The 19,936-nt window shown below is 42.0% G+C and overlaps 1 protein-coding gene across 2 annotated transcripts in view; it reads right to left on the reverse strand.

Annotated features, from left to right (window-relative positions):
* AATF (apoptosis antagonizing transcription factor) overlaps positions 1-19,936 on the reverse strand; it is a 56,956-nt gene that overhangs the window by 16,133 nt on the left and 20,887 nt on the right. The window contains exons 5-11 of one of the 2 annotated variants that reach the window (XM_049802409.1): positions 19,468-19,582; positions 18,911-19,115; positions 17,981-18,145; positions 17,116-17,199; positions 6,186-6,253; positions 4,087-4,167; positions 719-790 (exon numbers count right to left, since the gene is read on the reverse strand). In XM_049802409.1, coding sequence (XP_049658366.1) covers positions 719-790; positions 4,087-4,167; positions 6,186-6,253; positions 17,116-17,199; positions 17,981-18,145; positions 18,911-19,115; positions 19,468-19,582 — 790 coding nt within the window. Of the gene's footprint in view, positions 1-718; positions 791-4,086; positions 4,168-6,185; positions 6,254-8,559; positions 9,289-17,115; positions 17,200-17,980; positions 18,146-18,910; positions 19,116-19,467; positions 19,583-19,936 lie in introns of those variants that run through there. The other variant, XM_049802410.1, reaches the window with a different exon arrangement.

Here is a 19,936-nt window from a genome sequence, read left to right on the forward strand (position 1 = left end):
CAACCCAGGGGGAAGATGTTTCTCAAGCCTTCTACATCCATTCACTGGAAAAATTATTCCACCTCCTTCCCACAAAAAGCTCAGCATTTCCAGACTTAGTTTAAAAATGTAATACTTAAGAAATATGGGTGTACATGTAGAAAAACTATCTAGTAGCTATGCACAAAACTTCACTGATATTTTCTTTACTAATTAGCACGTTAAAACATTATAGTCTTCCAATAAAATTCTTCACTCTTTAAATAGACATAAACACAAGCAACATTTAGGTCTTGAGTGAACCTTGACTGAACCATTCCAGTTATTAACCGATCTAAGAAAATGCATACTAAACAGAATTTAAAACAGTTGCCACTTCTGTTAAAAGACAAGTTCTTTGTAAGTTTCTATTATACCTGAAGACACCAGATAATAGAAGTTGTCTATTTCCAAAATAATTCCATAAAACTAGAAGATTTCAAAATTGGAGGAGTTTTAAAGCAGGAATCAAAATGTAGGTACCGAGATTTATGAAAATTTCTTGTTTGGTGTCACAGTAATTACAGGGTGAAAGCTCAGCCAGACTGCCTGGACAGATGTGACCAAGACACCCAGGCTATGATGCCAGTGACAAATGGTTAACTGATAAGAAGAAATGGAGGGGGCGACAGACTGAAGAACAGGTCAATATCATGCTGTCATGAAGCCATTTGAGAAACATAATTAATCTATTACTCACCTGGCATCATCATTCATTGTACAGTGGTCAATAGGTGCCATGAAGCTCACCAGCTTGCTATGGACATGATACCTGAAGAGTGCAGGAAATAAGCAGGCAGCACATTAGTAACTATTAATGAAAAGGAAATGTGGCTGCTTGAATAGAAACATACCAGCCCCTGAAATGCAAACCGCTGGCTTTCCTGGTGGCTGATATCTAATGAGTCACTAGTTGTAGCTGGCAATTCCCCTTCCCTTCCCTCCTCCTCCTTTCTTATAACACGGACACAAGAATAATCAGATGATACACTGAACTGAATAGCAAGCCAATCCTTTTTTATCACAGCTAGAAAGAGGACATAAAGCATCCATTAATTGTGTGCAGAGTACCTAATCAGACTCCCAGACAGACAACACTGAAAAGTCAGAGCAAGAAGAACTCGTTTTCAGCCTTCCATTCAGCTGGCATCTTAATCACCTTCTGGAATTTGTGCCCAAAGAGCCCACTGCAGGCAGCAGAAGCCTCAGAGCATCAGACCTTCCAAGCATCCATCTGCTATCACTTTTTCCTTGCTCTGTGGTATCTAGGGCCCTAAAGGATATCAAAATCCCACTCTGATAGCCATACCCATAGCTGGAAAGTCTTACCCTGAATACCTTACAAATGAAGCATGTAAAAACAAGCAAAGAAGACAGGAAAAAGACCTGTGCAAAGAGGTGGGGCATATCCAAGGTGATACAGTGCTGCATCTGTCTCAGCTTCTGATCCACCAAAATATTTCTGCAAGCTGTGCTGCACCTCCAGGTATGGGAACCCCTTCCCGCTTTCCACACTGGGCTAGGAACTTCTGGTAGATTTCATGAGTTATATTCAAGGACCTGACATAAAATTTAACAGAGTACTGAAAAACTCAGAATGGGAAGGTGGCTTTAAACCCTAGTGTCTAAGGGCAGGGGATTCCAAACCAATGGCTTTTGGTGTACACTACCATGCTGCCGACCCAAGTCTGAAATGTTTTATCTGACCAAGCTGCTGCTATTTTTAGAGCTTGACAAATAGCAGGCAAAAGGATTCACAAGCATTTGCCCAGAATCACCTTTCCACTCTGTCACCTCTGCACTCCCTTTTGTTTGCTTATGCAGGAACATTCCCTCGAGGGGATTTTTAGCTCACAAGACTATTTCAGAATGGCTCTTCAGGCACAGCACACACTCACCCTTACACAAGGGCTTCTCCGCACAATCAAGTCTTTCTCACTCGTAATGGAAGCAACTGCCCTGGTCTAACGCTGTAATGGTCGAGTCAGGGAACAGACATAGCCATGCAGGGCTAGTACTGCAGCAAACAACAGGTCAATAGGCTGCACTATGAAATAGTTCGCTTATGAGACATTAACAATTGATGGATTCATATAGATCAAAGCTTATACAGGGACAGCCTGAGTAGTGGCAAGGGGACTTAGCAATTCTGATAAATTCTCTGACACGAGTTGTTTGTCCAGAACTAATTATTGTCACATTTTTTTTAAATCAGGACTTTAAAAATACCAGTCTAGCAGATAGAAAATACTTAATTTCATTCACAGAAAGACATCCCATGCAGCACAGGACCAGAAATCACTGACATGACAAATAGGTGTGCACACATCACTCCTCCGTATCTACCTCAAGAAAAGGCATGTCCTAGTGAGGGATAGCGGAGTTCTAGGCACCAGGTTTCTTAAGCTTGACTGTGGAGTTTTAGGATGAGCTCATTTCCCCTCTTAGTGCCCCAATTTCCCTGTCTATGAAGGGGACAGGTACTCATGTCAAGCGCAAGATCGGCTGCTTTTGAAAGCACTTGGAGACCCTCAGACCCTACAATAAACTAGCACGTTTCATCCCAATGTGCTGTAACATTGAAGGTTTGCTAAAGGATTGCTAAAAAGGTAGAATTACAGAGACAGATGAAACTTAGTATGTGATACTTTGCTTTCCAGGATCTCAAAGTCCTTCAGGAAAACAAATCTAAGTACTGCTGCCCCCATTTTAGAGAAGGAAAAAGAAGAACAGAGGATAAGTGATCTGCCTGTGGTGACACTGAGTCTCTCAGTGGAAGAACCGACTATTTAAAAACACCCATTTGGACTCTACTGGACTATTCTGAAAAGATGCTGGAGCTTAACTGCATGTTAATCCTAAACACAGACAATGACACTTTTTTCTCTTATTGATATTTTCCCTGCAGGGTCAGTACAACTTTTATTTAAAGAAGAAAAAAAAGGCACCTAAGATCTAAGAGGCAATTGACTTGGCGAGATAGCTGATCTCTCAGGAATGCTGAAGCGCACAGATTGCACACAATGAGAGACTTCCCCATTATTCCTGGAGGTTTACGAGTCTGACTCAGTTGTGTGATGTTGTCAGTAGTTTTGACTGAATCATGAATATATCCAATTATGTGTGATGCTGACAGAAAAGAATATTGATAGTCAATAATTATAGGCTTTTCAGGCCAACAAAGTAGCTCTTCCCTCTTTTAATAAATTATCTTATGACATCTATCTTAAAAATTGCTATGCCAGGCCTGACCCAGACTGACTCCACTGACTTTCTATCAGATGCCATCTAAACTCACGATTTATAGTTTACTCACAAAAGGATGGTTAATGTTGCGGATTTTTCAGGAAGCGGTGCAGCTTTTCAGCATGCCTCCCTGCCACAAACACCTCCTCCACTACAAATCATGCAGTCATGCTAAACTCAGGGAGACTAATATATATGCTCCGCAAAGGGGGAAAAAAAAATCCTATCCTCTCCAGACTGCTTCCCTTTCTACCCCACCGCATGGGAGATTCTTCCACTAGAAACACAACCGGAGAGATCAACCCAAATTAGCGATCCAGGAGTCAGGATGTGAAATGCTTTGAGGCTAAAGAATGCTGCGATGGGACTTATAAAAATAAAGAGAGATTAGACACCAAATTCCAATTGACAGTCAGTGGGAAGCAGACATCTACCTCACTGAGGCTTTTCTACACATCTTCCCCTAGAGCTGCTATTCACGTTTTAGTCAGCTAAATATATATTGCACAAGAGATGTTTATTGGCTTTCACTGGAAATTACGGCCCCAAATCGCTTAGGAACATTTGAACACCTCTCTCCAGTGTTTTCTGAGACCAATGAACACTCTTGCCAAGACTGATCTGGGCAATGCTCACAGGCTGCATCCAGCCAAGCTCTTATTCTAGGCTCAGAGAACATTAAGATTCCCCTGTGGATGCCCCAGAGCAAGACATCTTGCCCTAAAAGGCATGAATAAGCCTACCAATGCACCCCAGAGCCAACCTAGTCCAGTCAGAATTTATTTGGCAAAATCAGAACTTCTTGCAGAAGCTGTCACCCACCGGATTCTCCTTCCTTTACTGGCCTTTCTGTCCACTTTCTTCTTTATTTTGCTTCGTAACTTCTGGATGGCCAGCCATTGCCTGAGGAATGCAAAACAACAGTTACACAATGTTTAGAGCCACTGGGAAAATGAGTATTAGGTACACTGGGGTCTGAGGCTCTTCCCAGCCCTTCTACCTATTGCATTTACACAAGAGAAGGAGATCAGAACCTCAGAAAAACAAGTATGAAACTTCAGGTGCCCGTGGTACTGCTTCACTCCACAGGCATGGCATTTAAACAAAAAGCTGTTCTCCTGACTCCAGCCATAATGGGACGCGCAGACCAGACCTGCTGATCCCGATGAGACAGTCACTGTTCAGTGAGAATATTCTACCTGCAGGGAAGCCGCAAGCTTGGCTCCATTTTTTGTTCTTTCTTGATTACTAAATTTTTTAAAGAATCCTTAGAATTAAAAAGAAAATCTGTACCAAATATAAATGCTAAAATCTGTAAAAAATGTCTTTACAGGTACTGCTTTTTTGTTTCAGCCTTGATTACTAGAATAACTTCTGTTTTGCATATAGAAAGCCCATAACGGAACAGATGGTCTGCCACATCCTAAACTGATTCTTTAAGTGAGATAGGTTATGCTAACTTCATGAACAGAATTACCATGATGCAGTAGATGCTCTGAATTTATTTCCTCCCTCAGTTTTGCAAGGTATATTGAAAATTATAAGCAAGTACTTCTCCTCACCATCTCTGACTTAAACCTGGCAAATCTAGCAAGAAGCCCTATATAATGCTCCAACTATTACTAAACAAAACAGAAGAAAGAAAAGCAATAAACACTTTCAGAAAGTGCTGCCTGATCCCTGACTGTATTTAGAAGGGAAGGCTCAACTTCTCAAACAGAACTTCATCAAGTCAAAGAAGTTTTCAGCAGGGAAAAACTTCTACTAGTTATAAATATTTTTTTATGAAAACGAGCGTCATCTTACCTGATTTATACAATGAAAACTTGACATCAGGGAAAAAAATCTAGCAAAATCCAATTACTGCAATCTTAATATAATCTTAATTACTGTAATCTATTTTATTGTAAAGTCAGATAAATGTACAATGTAATCACCACTTAAATGTAATTTTGTCTATATCATGTTAAATTATAGTGAATAGCTTTCCATAATATTCCAGACATACACAAAATAAATTTGACACATTGCACTAAAATTTGGGTAATATTTTACAAGGATAAAAGTTATTTCACCATCACAAAATTTCCTAATGCATTTTCTCCACCTCCCCATACACATAGCCCCATAGCACTTTTTCAGTGGAGAGCCCTGCTCCAGCATTTTCAGTCTTCCTCTGCTTATACACTTTTCTAAATTATAGCCCATGGCTACTTAAATGTACACAGTTCACTAAGTGGTATTTGGAAGATTCTTTATTTTCTAACTGTAGAATTAAACAAAGAAATAAGAGCTTCCCTGCATGGAATTATATTTTACTCCTGCATGTAGGAAACATTCCCCGATACTGTTCTAATTGTATAGTATCTTTTCTTACAGCACGGAGAAAGCATACACAGGAATTGCTTTAACAGATCTCAGGACAGAAGGTTTGCTCCTCTAAAACAATGACAAATAAGAGCTCGTAATGAGAAAAAGTCAAATTTCAGCAGCTGGCAGTCACTTTGTCTAGCTCTCCCTCGCTAGGGTCACTTAAGACACCCCTCCATGCACTCCCTTCGTGCTGCCTGAATCACTGAGAGACAGAAATACCCAAAGTCTGGAACAAGCCTTTAAAAGGAAAGTATCTTCAGGGGATCGCAGACAAACCAGGGCACAGCTCAAAGGCTGGCGAACTCGGAGTCAGACAGTGTGATCCATAACTAAGGAGTATGTTAGAAGGATGACTTTCTTGACTACTGTCATACTGTTTTAATAATTTGTTATGTAATTTCTTACACCCAGATGATTTCTCCAGAGTAGTTCAAAATTTTGCCCTCTACAATGAACTGGACTGGAAGCTCACAAGTAGTTTTGAACTTCTGGACCGGAATACAGTGCTGGGGTGAAACTAGTCATGTTACAGACAACTTCCTACTTACCTGCCCATTGCTACCTGGTCATTGGGGTCCAATGAAGTGGTTTTACGCTCTATAAGTTCTCGAAGGAGCTAGAAGAAAGACAACAATCCCATTTAAAAGCACAGTAAAGACAAGTTAATGCAAACACGCTCACAGGTTTCTCAGATGACTTACAAAATTAGCTGCCAAGTTCCCAAGGGAACCTGTATGCCTCATTTCTTGAAACTCCTGGTAAAATCCCAAGCCCAGAACCAAGGCTTTTTAACACTTCCTCTGCATGAGAGAGTTTTCCAAGGGAAAAAGCTGACGGCTATGCTAAAAGTCTAAGTAACTGTAGATCATCCCCCTCTTCCAAAAAGGTCCCCACAGAATATGTGACTGGAGCATAGCACTGAAGGCCACTACAAAGAGTTTCGGTATATAATTTCAGATGGATCTAGGAGTAGTATAGTCTTCCCTCCAACGCATCATGGTTTATTTAGGTGACATGTAGCGTCATGCCATTCATCTGAAGAGAATCTCAAAGGTTATGTGGAGCCGGAGGGGCACAGTTCAGCAGCACCGTGGTCCAAGCACAAGAAGCCCCACATGGGCAAAGCAAACTAACAATCTTAAGTCTAAGCAATGGCAACTGGAATCCCTGGGGGCACTGCAAAGCCTCTTCTGGGATTGTCAGATGGGCGAACCGTTCGGTAACTGCTCGTCCCAGGAGCCCAGAGCAAAGCGTACCGTACAATCCCACAGCGGGCGAATACGTGACAAGCCCGAGGGGATGTGAGCAGCTGAGCCTCGGCTTATATTTCAGAGGCTGGTACTGTTCCTTGGGCTTCGGAAGGATAAAAAAGACCTGAAGGTTCACAGGCTGTTGTGTACACAACTCCCACGGGCAAGAGATGTAATGCAGGCAGATCTGCAGTAACACCTCTGCCCCACAGGTCCTGCCCCACACTTCGAGTGGGGAGGGCAGGGGAGAACTGAAACACTTCACCAAACAGAAGTCAAGCGTTGCTGGGCAGTAACGCTTGCTCTGAGGAACAGCACAGCAAAATAATTTTTATAGCTAGAGCAGGAATGCTCAAGCAGGCTTTTCTATTTCTCTTCATGTCCTGAGGGTTGGGTTTTGTCCTTTTTGCTTCCTGCAGCCAAAGAATATTGTGAACAGCCTTTTCGGATACTTGACCGGTGCTATATGTTTATCACCACTCACTGTAAATTGTACGTGCCGTGCCTTGGGTATTAGCCAACGTATTAACACAAAGAACAGAAATAAACCCTCCAAAACTGAGGGGCACGGACTGCTTTCTAGATGCCGACATTTCAATGCCTAGGGAAATTACTGCCTCAGCTCAGCAAGCACCCAAAACAGACCCACCTGGAAATCAGAGAGTCCAGGCAATTCCACAAAGATGCTAGAGAAGAAAGGATGAAAGATGCTTTTCCTCCACCCTATACTTTTGCTCAAGTAGGAGAGCTGGACTGCAATGGTCATTCCAGGTACAGTAACAGTCATGGAAAGCAGGGCTTGGGGAGCAGCCACGGTCCTGGCTATAGTCTTCACCTGGCCCAAGACAGCACGCACAGACAAGGCAAGAGGACAAGAAAGAAGCTCCACATCCTGCCCCGCCGCCAGTGATGTGGAGAAGGAAATACCAGCTCACGTGAGACGACGGCATTTCTGAGCACAGCTTAGCTGGTGACTACCACTGTGCTCAGAGCAGCCTGCCCTCGAACAGCTTCCCAGGCACCGACGCTGCCCCACCGAGCGCAGCTCACACCAAAAGCTGTCCCGGGCACAGTGCTACGCGAGAAACTTGCTGACCCCCATAGTTTCTGATCGCTTAAGTACACTACTGGAGGGAGGGAGGGAAAAGGCATGCACCCCAGAAAAGAAAAATGCCATAAAGGTAGATGGGTATCATTTTACAACCCTTTTTTATTTTCAAATGAGAGACACTCAAGCAACAGAGATAATATTTATACCTGTGTACATCTTTTCTCTCCTTCAAGGCATACATCATATTACAAAAACAAAAAAAGAGCAATTCAAGCATAATTAAAAACCTGCCATGACTTTTTTTCTATTTGCTTAGTTTTGGAGATTATTACTGCAGCAATTACATTTAAAAATTCCAGGACGAGAGGCCGCTGGTTTATTATCACAAGAAAACAGCAAGCTACTTCTCTGCCCTGTTTATCTGATTGATTCCCAACATCTTTCTGGCACACAATCTATCAGTTTATCTCTCCCACTTCATCACAGTCACTTCTGGCAGCTAAATACAAGATCCAAATCCAGTGTTACACAGACATACGACACAGTAAACCTATGTAACACCGCTACTCTGTAAACAGCTGCCCTTAAGGCTAAGCAGAAATGGGATCTTGGTTTCTAGTCAATATTCTGTCAAAAGCAAGGTGGGAGGGAGGGTTTTAACAGCAGCGAGAAATGGTGCAGCAAGGGTTTAGTGGTTTCTTCCTGCACCAGCAATAAGGTGTGTTTACTGTCTCCTCTTATCTTGCTTCTTTGGCACGATGCACAGGAAAAACTGCTGAGTAGTAATGGCAGAGGCTAAGGCACAAAACACGGTAACGCACAGACGTCCTACGCTCTTAGAGAACCGAGCGGCAAGACGTTTTTCAGCAGGACTTGCTCGTCCTGATGGCCCACCAAATCCACAGACTGGTAGACTCAGGACTGCCACCAAGATCTTACACCTATGTCCGCACTGGTTAGAACGAGATGCATTTTGGGGGCAGGTTCCTAATGCTGCACCTGGGAAGTGGGCAGGATCTTCTCGGAAAGGATCACTCTCCTTTTGGCAAGGCAGCGTTTCCCGTGACGGCTGTGAAGGGCAAGGAGCCGAACCGCGTGCCACTTAGCAGGGCGACAGCAGGGATCCCATTATTTGCTGGGGGGCATATCCTCTCCTCTGTGTACAGAATTAGCAGGGAAAAGCTTTGCGCAGCAGTAGGAGACTAAACCTTGCACACAGTCGTCTCCTCTGCACTAACTAGGCCACCAGCCGATCAGCCATTAGTTGAGGCAGAGACGGTTTTGTTGACCTTGGGGCTGACAGTGAAATGTTCTTTCGATGCAGCGTCAACTGCAGGACTGGGGACACTGCTGCGGAGAGGAGAGGGGGACAAAGGTGAGGGGGAAGTAAAAAAAAGCCAGAGCAAGAGGGAAATTAGGAAATAGAAATAAAAGCTGCGAAGCATCTTACTACATCTAAATAGTGTACGTCTTAAAGCTAAAGTTATAAATCATGCTAACAATGGTTACTAAAATAAAAGTGGATGTAGCCAGAGGCTACCACTGAAAAAGTCAGTCTAGACCTGCCTCGCTGCCTTTGGTCTTTAAGGATTTGATTAGTTTTTCCGCTTTCTAGTTCAGAGTCTTGCATTCAGCCCATGCTCCAGAGCCAGCTAGGGCTCAGGATACAAAATGAATGATAAATTCATTTACTGAATAAAGCAACACTGTTTTCACAGCACAAGACTTAAAACACTTCTGAAGCTGTAATATTTCATTAAGCTTGGTGATTCTGGTTAAAATTTATTAGTCAAAACAGAAAACTCTCATCAGACCCCATATATTCCATTAGAAGTGATATATGGTGTCTCCCGATGTCTAATTATTAACTAGGAAGTGTAAGTAAATCACTATCAGCATTAAGCCCTGATGTGTGAAGACAGAGTTTGAGTTAGGCAATTTCAGCATCAAAAGGCTTTGATTTGAAACATATCCCTTTTTGCTTTCCTTCCTTCACCTCTTCACATCTTCCCTGAACTTCAAAAACCTAAGCTCAGTCTCCCACATAAGCAAACACAACTGCCTACCTGCAACCAAGTGCAACCATGTCCAGCAGCCTGCAGCTCAACTACCAACTCCAAGCTGCTCCTACCAAAAGCTGGAACCAGGAGGACAAACTACGTGCAAAGCAGACAACGGGCAATAGCAAGCAGAAGAAAATTGCTAACGTCAGTTTTATTTGCCTTTGGAACGAAGCAGCGATGCTTGCCACGGGCGCTCCTGCGCGCGCGTTTCTGAACTCAACAGAGCTTCGCTATTAGAACCGACCCAGCCAGACTCCCTAGTCAAAACCAGGGACTACCAACCACACGAGTAAAGAAGACCACGCAGAAGTCGCGTGGTTTGCCAAGGCCCACAAGCCGTGTTTGCGGACCAGACGGGAACTGACTCTGCCTCCTGCGTCCTGAGCACGTGAGAGAGCTTAAAATCTCCAACTGCTAGCCAAGAGCAAGGCAGCGCTCCCGCAGAACAGGTCCGAAGGCAAGAGCTTCAAAAGCGGTTAGTATTCACCTACCTTTGCTGACACCGAAGCTGGAGTCAATGATGTGTGCCTTCTAAAGAATTCACCTTAAAAGGACTCCCTCTCTACACTAGTTAAAGAGATGCCCACGAAGTACATTGTACAAAATTAGAGGGATTTAGAAATGCCATCAGGGTGTTGTTCAAGGGTAATAGAGATTCATTTCTCATTTTAGAGGTCAATTTTCATTTTAGAGGTTAGGTCTCATTTTCATGCACTATCTATCAGTGTTTCTAATACTACACTTGCTGACCTTTCTGATTTGCAGACCCCTAAGAATTTCCAGTTGAGACAAAGAGCTAAGTATAGCTGAAATAAGCCTCGTGACAAAAGGCTCACTTTTCTGAGACCCCACAGATCAATTCAAATTAATACCTTGCAAAAGTTGATCTATAGTATATCACAGGAAACAGTTGAGTTTACAAAGCTTAGAAATATAATCGGAACAAAAGGAACACTTTTACTCTGATGTTATTAAAATCTTCAGAAAAGACAGCAAAGGCACGGGTCATTTCTGCTACAGCACATCAAAGCCACCTAACTCAAGTGCCGCTGCTGCCTTTGAATTCACCGAGTCAGGTATGCGAAGAGGTGAGAGGCAGCCTCAGCCCGGCCATCGTGCTGGCCGCTGTACGGGAAAGTCAAACCAGTCCTCTTGGTCTCCCTGTGCCAGAAATAATACCAAACAAGGGGCCGACAATGTTCGTCTTAAAACAACTGTGCAGAACCTCGTACCGCTTCTGCCATCTAGTCATTTGCTGAAAGCAACAGGAACAGAAGAAGATTTGACTATCTGTGGATTCTGAAAAATGAGAAAAATGGGAGAAACCCAGACTTCAGGTTTACCAGCAGCTGCTTACCTTTACTAGACTACTCTGACACTCCTTGGCTAAAAAAATAATCCATTTATTAGTGAGGAACTCTAAAATATTTGCAAATTGCTTATGTGGCCTTTTCTAGCTAAATGTGTATTTGTTATGAGACACAGTAAACAAACAATTATTGGGGTGTGAAGGTCTACTAACGGCGCTCTGCTATCTTTTAATACAGAATCCTTTCAAAAGCTCAGGCAAATTACCTTCATCCTGCCTCACAGAGCTGCAACATGATATGTCACATTGAAAACGTGTTATTGTTAAGTTATCTTTTAACAGTTTAAAAAGCAGTTATTTTTTAACAAAATCACCATAGGAAACAAAAGGAGAGAAGCTAAAGTACAACTTGTCAAGTCCAAGTAAAGTAAGACTGCAAACACCAAATGCTTTTCCTCTTTCCTGGTGAAAATGCAAAGTCAATCCTGAACAGAAAGTTGACAAAGCTGCATTTTATCAATGTAATTTCAATACTTTCTAATTTAATTTTTTTCTCCTTTAGTCTTTGCAGAGACATGGTAAATCACATGACTTTTCCCGTCTTTTTCATATTTATACAGCATACAATTATTTAAAACAGCATAAATTACAAAAAGGTTGCTGCTAGACCAGGATTCATTCAGCATGCATTCTGTCCCAATGTAGAAACAAGCTGTTTCTTTTCTTCTTTCAAGCTTCCACAGAGTACTACTGTAACACCATTTGGATTTCTAGCAACACCAGAGAAACTTTAGACTGCAGCTCAAATATTATTTTTAAATCCCCTTGAAACACTTTTTTAAAATTTAATTTTCTACAATCTATATAATGTAATAACCTAAACTGCAAGATGATATCACTGGACAGTGCCTTTTTAAAAAACATTTTATTAAAATTCGGTTTTGTATAAAATAGGCATTGACTTGCGTATTTTCTAATAACCCATTAAGAGAAGTTTCAAATCAAGCTTTAAAACGTGTTATTAACCATCTACCCAGCCATTTGAAAGATACATGCCTGTGATAAGAGTATTGTATTGCCATTAACCTGTGGGATGGTTCGAGACATCTCTTATTCACACAAAACTCTAAATGCATCTAATTAAAGCCACAAGATCAGCTGTCCATATTAATCACTCACCAGTTTAATTAAGGTAAACCAGCTTGTCAGAAAGCCAGTCTTCTCTCTATTCCTCACCATTATCGACTTTTAATAGTTTACTGGATTAGTAATTACTTGTTTATGGCATTATGGCATTATACCTGGGAGAGAAAACCCCAGTATGTGTCCAGTGCTTTAGGCCAACTCTTGCTTGGGAAACGAGGAGAAATTTACCCCATCGGGTAAAGTTTTCTAAAAAGCCATACACTGTGATCTGGACACAGGTACAACAAATTGAGCTAGAGAAGTATCTTAACACGAGATTCAGACTTGCAACTTTATTTTGTGGTGACTCAGATTAGAGCAGGCATTCTGAACGCTAAGCTAGGAAAAAGGCAGTTAGTGAGATCTCTTGCTCACTTTAAAAACCATACCTGTCACACAGAGTGTGCAAGAGTGGACAGGCACATACAGTGCCACTCCACAAGGGACAGCAATAAAGTAAGTTACAAGTCCTACAACTAAACAACGTTTTCTACAGGATCAACTCCTTTCCTAAGTAATTAGGGTATAGGTAAGGAAGGGAGCAAGCCTCTTCCTTGCTGTTCAAGCACGCTCACCTGGGGAGTAAATCCCAGACAGGAACAGTTCACTGCAACATAACGCAGTAGTTGAGGGATGACAGTCCTCTCCAACCTACTGGCGGTCCTGCCTGGCAAACTGCTGCCACCTCTCTTTGCAGCCTTCGGTGTTTCGTTAAATGTTCCCCATCCACTTTGGCTCTGCTCAGCTTCTGAGGTTGTGGTGATCACAAACAAGACTGATGACTGCGGGTTGTTATAAAATGCAGTGACATATAACGTAACCAAAATCAGGGGGAGGAGGGAGCAGGAGAGCAGAGAAAAAAAGGGATTATGTATATTCCTAATTCTCCTTAGGCATACCTGCTGCCATCAATGATGAACATTTGTTCTGGGAAGAGCTGCTACCAGTGGAACGCTTAGCATATGAACACTAACCTAATTCCTGTTGGAAATAAACCAATTTCCACTCTCTCCTTTACTAGAGGAGTATTTCAACCTAATAATAAAATCTCCACTGTAGCATGTCAGACCAGCAGCTCTCTGGTAGCAGGCTGGAATTTTAAGTCTTAATGCTGCAGTATCAGCTGTAATGAATTCTACGTAAATATGACTTCTAAAAATAAAAAGCCTTTTTCTTCCCTTAAAACCATGTATGAAGGAGAGTTTAAAAGAAAAGGAAATGGGGTCTAGCCTCTCGCTGCTGTCAGTAATGAGGATCCTTCTCAAACAGTTTAACTATTCCCACCCCGAGCAACCCAGATAAAAATATTTCACTTGCATTATTCAGCTCAGCTTTACATTACCATTCAACATGGGCCACCACAATAAAAACTATAACTGCTTATAAAACAAGTGAAGAATATGAGAAAAGGCAAAGTGAGATGAACAGACAGAACAGAGTTAAATCCTGAATCATCGTAAAATTCCACCAGCCCCACATAGTGAATTCCATTGAATATCAAGACCTGGACAAGAAAACTGTTTTTTCCACAGGAAAAACAGATTCATTAAAGAGTTTTCTATTATCATCTACAACAAAACAGTACAGCCACTTATTCTGCTATCATTAACTTGCACACATTCATCAGATCTTGTTCATTTTTACTTGCTTAATTTCAGACTGAAATATACAGGAAGTTGGTTTCCAATGTCCTTTATCTGAATGTTTACCTTTAATAAACCGTAAGCAGTAATCAAAATAAACTAATCATTATAAAACGTTATTTAGAAAAACGAAAGTGATACTAAAAAGAGTCTGGATCTAAATTTAAATACAAAGCAAAAAGCACCCGTTGAAATGTCCGCATATACTTTGCGATAAGTATTACGCACAGAGGTCAGAGCTTCTGAGTAACCTCAGCTCCAACAACCAGAGACGTTGCTGCTGGTTACTCCTGAAGAACCAGTTCCCTTTTCACATTTTATTTATATATGTACATCCACACACGCAATCACACACGCACACGCACACAAAAGCGCTGCACAGTTATGACCCATCTGAAAGAAAACACATTCACTGTATTGTCAGCACTCTATTGTAATGCACTCTACCCTTTCTGAATGCAATGTTCAGCTTCAGCTTACCACCCTGACAAATAAAGGAAAGCACTTTATGAAACCAATTTAATTGGGAGGTGACAGAAAACATACAGCCATTTTCTTTAGCCTTATCACTGAATTGGCTTCGGCTCCAATCTCTGCCAAATCCCACTCAACAGAAGACATTAACCAGGTCAGCGGAACAGGTGCTGCGCGGTGTCTGGCAAGGGGCTGGCATCCCCACAATTACTTGCACACAATGAAGCAGTAATCTTTACAGATCATCTCGCCCAAGAAGCATATTGGGGATGGGGATGGGAGGAGAGGAGAAGGGTGGGAGGGAGGGAAGGAAGGAAGGAAGGAGGGAGGAAGGGAGGGATGAAAAAAAAAAAAAACCAAGAAAGGAAAATGAATGTGTAGCTGCCTTGCGGCTCAGCAGATGTCTGTGCGTGATGTACGAGGCTAGGATAAGCTGTCGTAGCCCGCTGCCAAAGAGTGGTAAGTGATTAAAGCCTCCACCGGGCTAAGCACCATATTTAGAGTCTATGGGGTTTCGAAGTTGCACCCATTCCTTGCTGTGCTGCCAGATGTTGCTGGCTGGTCCGGCTCCTATTCACTGTGCATGGGAGGCAGCAGTTGGTACAGCAAGGAAAGCAATCTGGAACGTTTCCGGAGGTGCCGTACATTAAACCGGTGTCACCCATCCTTCACCTCTACCGAATGCTGAAACAACTCCAATTTGCTGCCACTTCTCTCTTGGGAAATGGCCAAGATACAGTTGTGCCTGGCAGACCCATTTGTTTTACTCAGGTGATTCTCTTCCCTCAATGACCTCTATTAGTTTAAGTTTTAATTTAGATTAACCCCAGCACCCCAATTAACCAGTGAGGGGAAAAGCTAAGCTGTGACTAGTCATATTTCTGAAATCACGATTTATCGAAGTTAAAGTTATTAGAAGGAAAGACGGGCCATTCATCTACTGCTATTTTTCTTTTTAAAATTTAACATTTAATGGCCAAGAAGCGCCTTCTCTGCACAGGTCCACGGACTGTCAATCACAACTATTTCTCCTTGACCACTTCACAATTTCGTTATACTAACTTAATTTGTTTTGTGTTCTTAGGGTCCACTTGGCTCCCAAAGCTGGGTTTCTGGTCCACTTGTACCGCAAATTCCACCTCAGTACTATGTCACTGCCTTACAGATTTGGCCTCTTCAACCACTGCTGCCAACAAGACAGGCACTCTTCGATGGCCATTTTGGAGCCTACACAAATGAAGCTGGCATCTTCACCTGCCCAAGAGATGCTGCTCAATTCTATAGCAATACTAACAGAGGTGCTCTTACAATAAATACAAAGCCTGGAGAAGAGCTAGCTTGGAATACAATCCTGGCTCTGAGGCAGGCTGCTTTGAGTAGATCCCTCACAAACATTAAATATTCAAATTGCCCTAATTCTGCACTAGGTGAGGTCTACTGCAAAAAGTTTCTTGGACATCTACAGCAGTAGGGTTGGAAGTATGTTGAAGACCTTCTTGGAGGGGGGAAAAAAGGCAGCATTAAAGTTCTCTGTATTTCCTATCCGTAAAACACAGATAAGAATTACCGATTTAATACATATTTCTATTCACCTTTAGTCCTGGCTCTGTACATGAAACCCCAAATTTTGAAAGTACTCAAACACTTCTGGTTAAATCAGTCATCAGAGCACAGTCACATGGCAACAGCTCTCTTCCACTGCCCTAACACTTTACTAGCCACTGCCTTTCTAATGCTATAATGATATTTGTTTAGTCCTGAAGTTAAAGCTCTCTGTGGATCATCAGTGCAAAACTAGTTTTTCATGCACTGGGGAGGGACTTACAGTGAATCATTACACCTCAATACATGGCAATTTCAGTATTTCATAAAGCTGACACTGTCCTTTATTAAATAAATTACAAACACAAGGTTTCCCTAAGCTGCAGCCTCCATGCACCGGGTGCAGATTCCTTGTTTCTAAGAATTTTGCAAATAAAAAGAATAACTGGCCTAAATCCAAGCTTGGCACAACTCCAAGAAAAGTGCTAGAGAAGCCCTGCAGCTTTTTCATTCAGTAGGTAGATGAGATGATTTAGGTTGAGATGAGAGTAACTTAGGTGCTTTTGAGGATCTACTAGAATCGTTTTTCATAACGGGACTCTACCCACAGAGAGCAGTCACCTTTAGAGAATTCAGTAATTTTTCTCTTGTGTAGCCATGTTCACCAGCGAGGACAACAGGCATAGTCCTTATCCTGCAGCCCTGACTCATTCAAGTACAGCAGTGCCAGTGACGGCAGTAAATTTACATCCATAATGCAAGTTTAAGCTCACGTAGCCCTATATCGAAAGTTGAGAGCAAAGTCCTCAGAGGTATCTACAGAGATTTCAGACGTTAAAAACACGTCACTGAGTTTCACTGGTAAGAGAAACTTAGAGCACAGAACCAACTGCATTAGCTCTATAAGTATTAAAAACCAACTGGAGCCATAATTCCAGTACACAGATTTACCATCACTTACCTGGTGATAAAAGTCATCATCATCAAATATCTCCTCATCTATGTCCTTCAGGTGCCTGTTGGAATCTGACTGAGGGAGGACTTCCTAGAAGCACAAAGGAAATGCTGAAAGCTCATCTGTGCGTATTTCTGTCCCTAACTCTGATGACACCACATGCAGCAGCTGGTAAACGCACTTGAAGATAGGAAGGAATGGAGAAAAGCGCCCAACATAACAAGCTTTTAAGGACTAGGAATACATTTAAAGGCAAGGCAGAAACGCTGCCAATGCCAAAATAGATTTATGATACCTTTACTGGGAAATAAATAGGACTGTGCAAAGTCTTTCTGGCAAAATACTACAGATATTTTTAATGTAATGGCAAAAATATATCTTGCAAGTGCAGTAATTCTACATGATCTCTCAGAATTGAGTATTTATTCATTCTCAAATACTAAATTAATAACAGACTTACTACTAACATATTCTGTAGGTTGTATGCAGTATGATTTTAGAAGTGACTTTCTGGGTTAAAGATTCTAAACTCTAGAGTAAAAACAAAGTTTTGTAGCTGCTACCTCCAAAAGCAGATTTAGTGAGCATCACTTCCTACAGCACGAGAGGGGCACAATCACAGACCAAACCTTGTTTTCCCCTGTCAAGAACTGGCACAGGAGATGATAATGCAAACACCACAAAACTGGAATTGAAATGTCTACATCTTTTTCTTAGCCATTACATTACAGGAATCAAACACTCAGATATCTCCTCCATAAATCTCTCACAAACAAGAATATTATATTACCTGCTAAAGGCTCAAGCTAATTGTTTTGCAAAGAGTTTCGCTGCTGCTACAGGATGAGTTATATAAACAAAATACCCTTACCGAATTTTCAGGCAAAGATTCGGGGACCGGATGAGATTCCTGTTCCTGCTTTCCCAGCACTGTATACACTGATCGCTTGGTCTGTGTCCGTCGTAGTAATCTCTCTTTGTCCATCATAATATGATCAATCTGAGTCAAGATTGAACGCTCAAAGGCACCGAAACCCTGCAACAACATTAACTAGTGTCAGATAATGCAGAAAGCTTTTCCTCAAGGCAGCAATGTTCCTCTATCTTTCCATGTCAGTGGATAAGCAGACAGCATTCCAAGAGGAGGGGGTTTGGGTTTCGTTGCAGGGATTTCTGCTAGATTTTTTTATTTGTTTCTCCCTCTCTCTCCCTTCCCAACCTGAGGCAACCTGACGCCTGGCTTAATAAAATGCCTTTGCTGTTCTTGCTCAGATGAACTTCTCAATGATTAATACTAACTCACAGATGTTAGGAGACCCTGGATCTTCAGGTGAAATTATTACCCATTGTATTAAAGTGTATACTTCATGGAGGAGGAGAGCCACAGAAGCCCCTAGTTCTGTTCTAAAATACAAAGAGCTTGTTGATCAGCAATAGTGGCATTTTCCTAGAGCTTACTTGCTGCTGGAGACTTGCTGCGATGAGATGTCTGGTTGGGAGAACACCAGTACTATCCAGTAGTTTTTCCCAAAACTTGGGAAACGATTTGGCCCTGAAAATTTTTTTCCTGCCTATCGGCTCAAAACAAAAGAGAGCAGCTTTTGCCTTTGAAATTTTAGGGCTGAGCTTCTTTCCAAATTCCTTTAAGGTTGGGGAAAAGTTTGTATCTGTGTATTTAATTCTTACTGCTGTAACTCTCAGCTTAACTTGGAACATCCATGGTATGAAACTTTCAAATCAACTTGTTCCACAAATCTCTGCTAAACAATAAGCACGTCAGCACACATAAACAAAGACTTGCCTTTCCCATTTTGCCAGATGCCAGCTTTGTCTTATCATGCCACTTCTGCAAGACGTTGTTCCGATACGTCCTGAAGTCAGCATACCGCTTGGCTATGAATTCTGGGTAGTCCTCCATCTTTAGCTTTCGTTTGGGGAGGCTCCTCTTCTTCTCCTGAGCCTTATCCACTTGCTCTTCATCGCTACTGCTAGGGATTTCATCATCACTAGAACAAAAATACAGAGACTAAACACCCTGCACCTCTCTAAGGCAACATGTGTGAATTCTTAATGGCCCCTCCACGACCACCCATGCTTTTTCCACACCATGGTGATCTTTATGGCAAAAGACCCATGGTTTAGCGCCTCCTCTGTTATAAAAAGGTTACAAAACAGACTTCCCACACTGGCAGAAGGAATTCAAATGGTCATTTGTCCAGAGTGTCTCTCACCCAGAGACAGCAGCAACTGAGAGAACAGCAGAGAGTGAGTACAGTCAGGAAGGCTGTGCATTGTCCTGTTTGTTGGAGAGCTGGAAACCAAAGGATTCAGAAAGGTGTTGTCTTATTTTGTATTTACCTCTCAGTTTTAGATTGCTTTCCATCCACCAGATGCCTCGTGCCTGGGTATTGATAAAGCAGCTCATCCTGAAGGTCCACTAGTACTTTCAGCAATGCCTCCAGGGCTTTACAACCTGCAGAACAAGAGACACAAGTGACAATTTCCCACTGATCCTTGCTTCTGGTGAAGACTTAGCATTGCAGTGCTTAGTTTCTCATTCTGAATCTGAATTTCTGCCACAGCTACTGCATGTCCCATTAACTGTTTTTCTCTGATCAGTTAGAGATGTGGTTTTATCTTCAAACTGATTTATAGCTGTTAATGTCAAACACCACCATGCTGGGAAAGAACACTTCTTTCCTAAATAGGGAGGAAAGGAGGCAGGACTGCCTTCTAAACATCTGCCTGGCTGCACATCGGGAGTATACTGATCTAATGTTTCATCGACAAACATTCAGACTGCAGAGCCTAAAGGATTAACATATTG

This window comes from Accipiter gentilis, chromosome 6 (genome assembly GCF_929443795.1).
Source record: "Accipiter gentilis chromosome 6, bAccGen1.1, whole genome shotgun sequence".
Lineage (NCBI taxonomy): Eukaryota > Metazoa > Chordata > Aves > Accipitriformes > Accipitridae > Astur > Astur gentilis.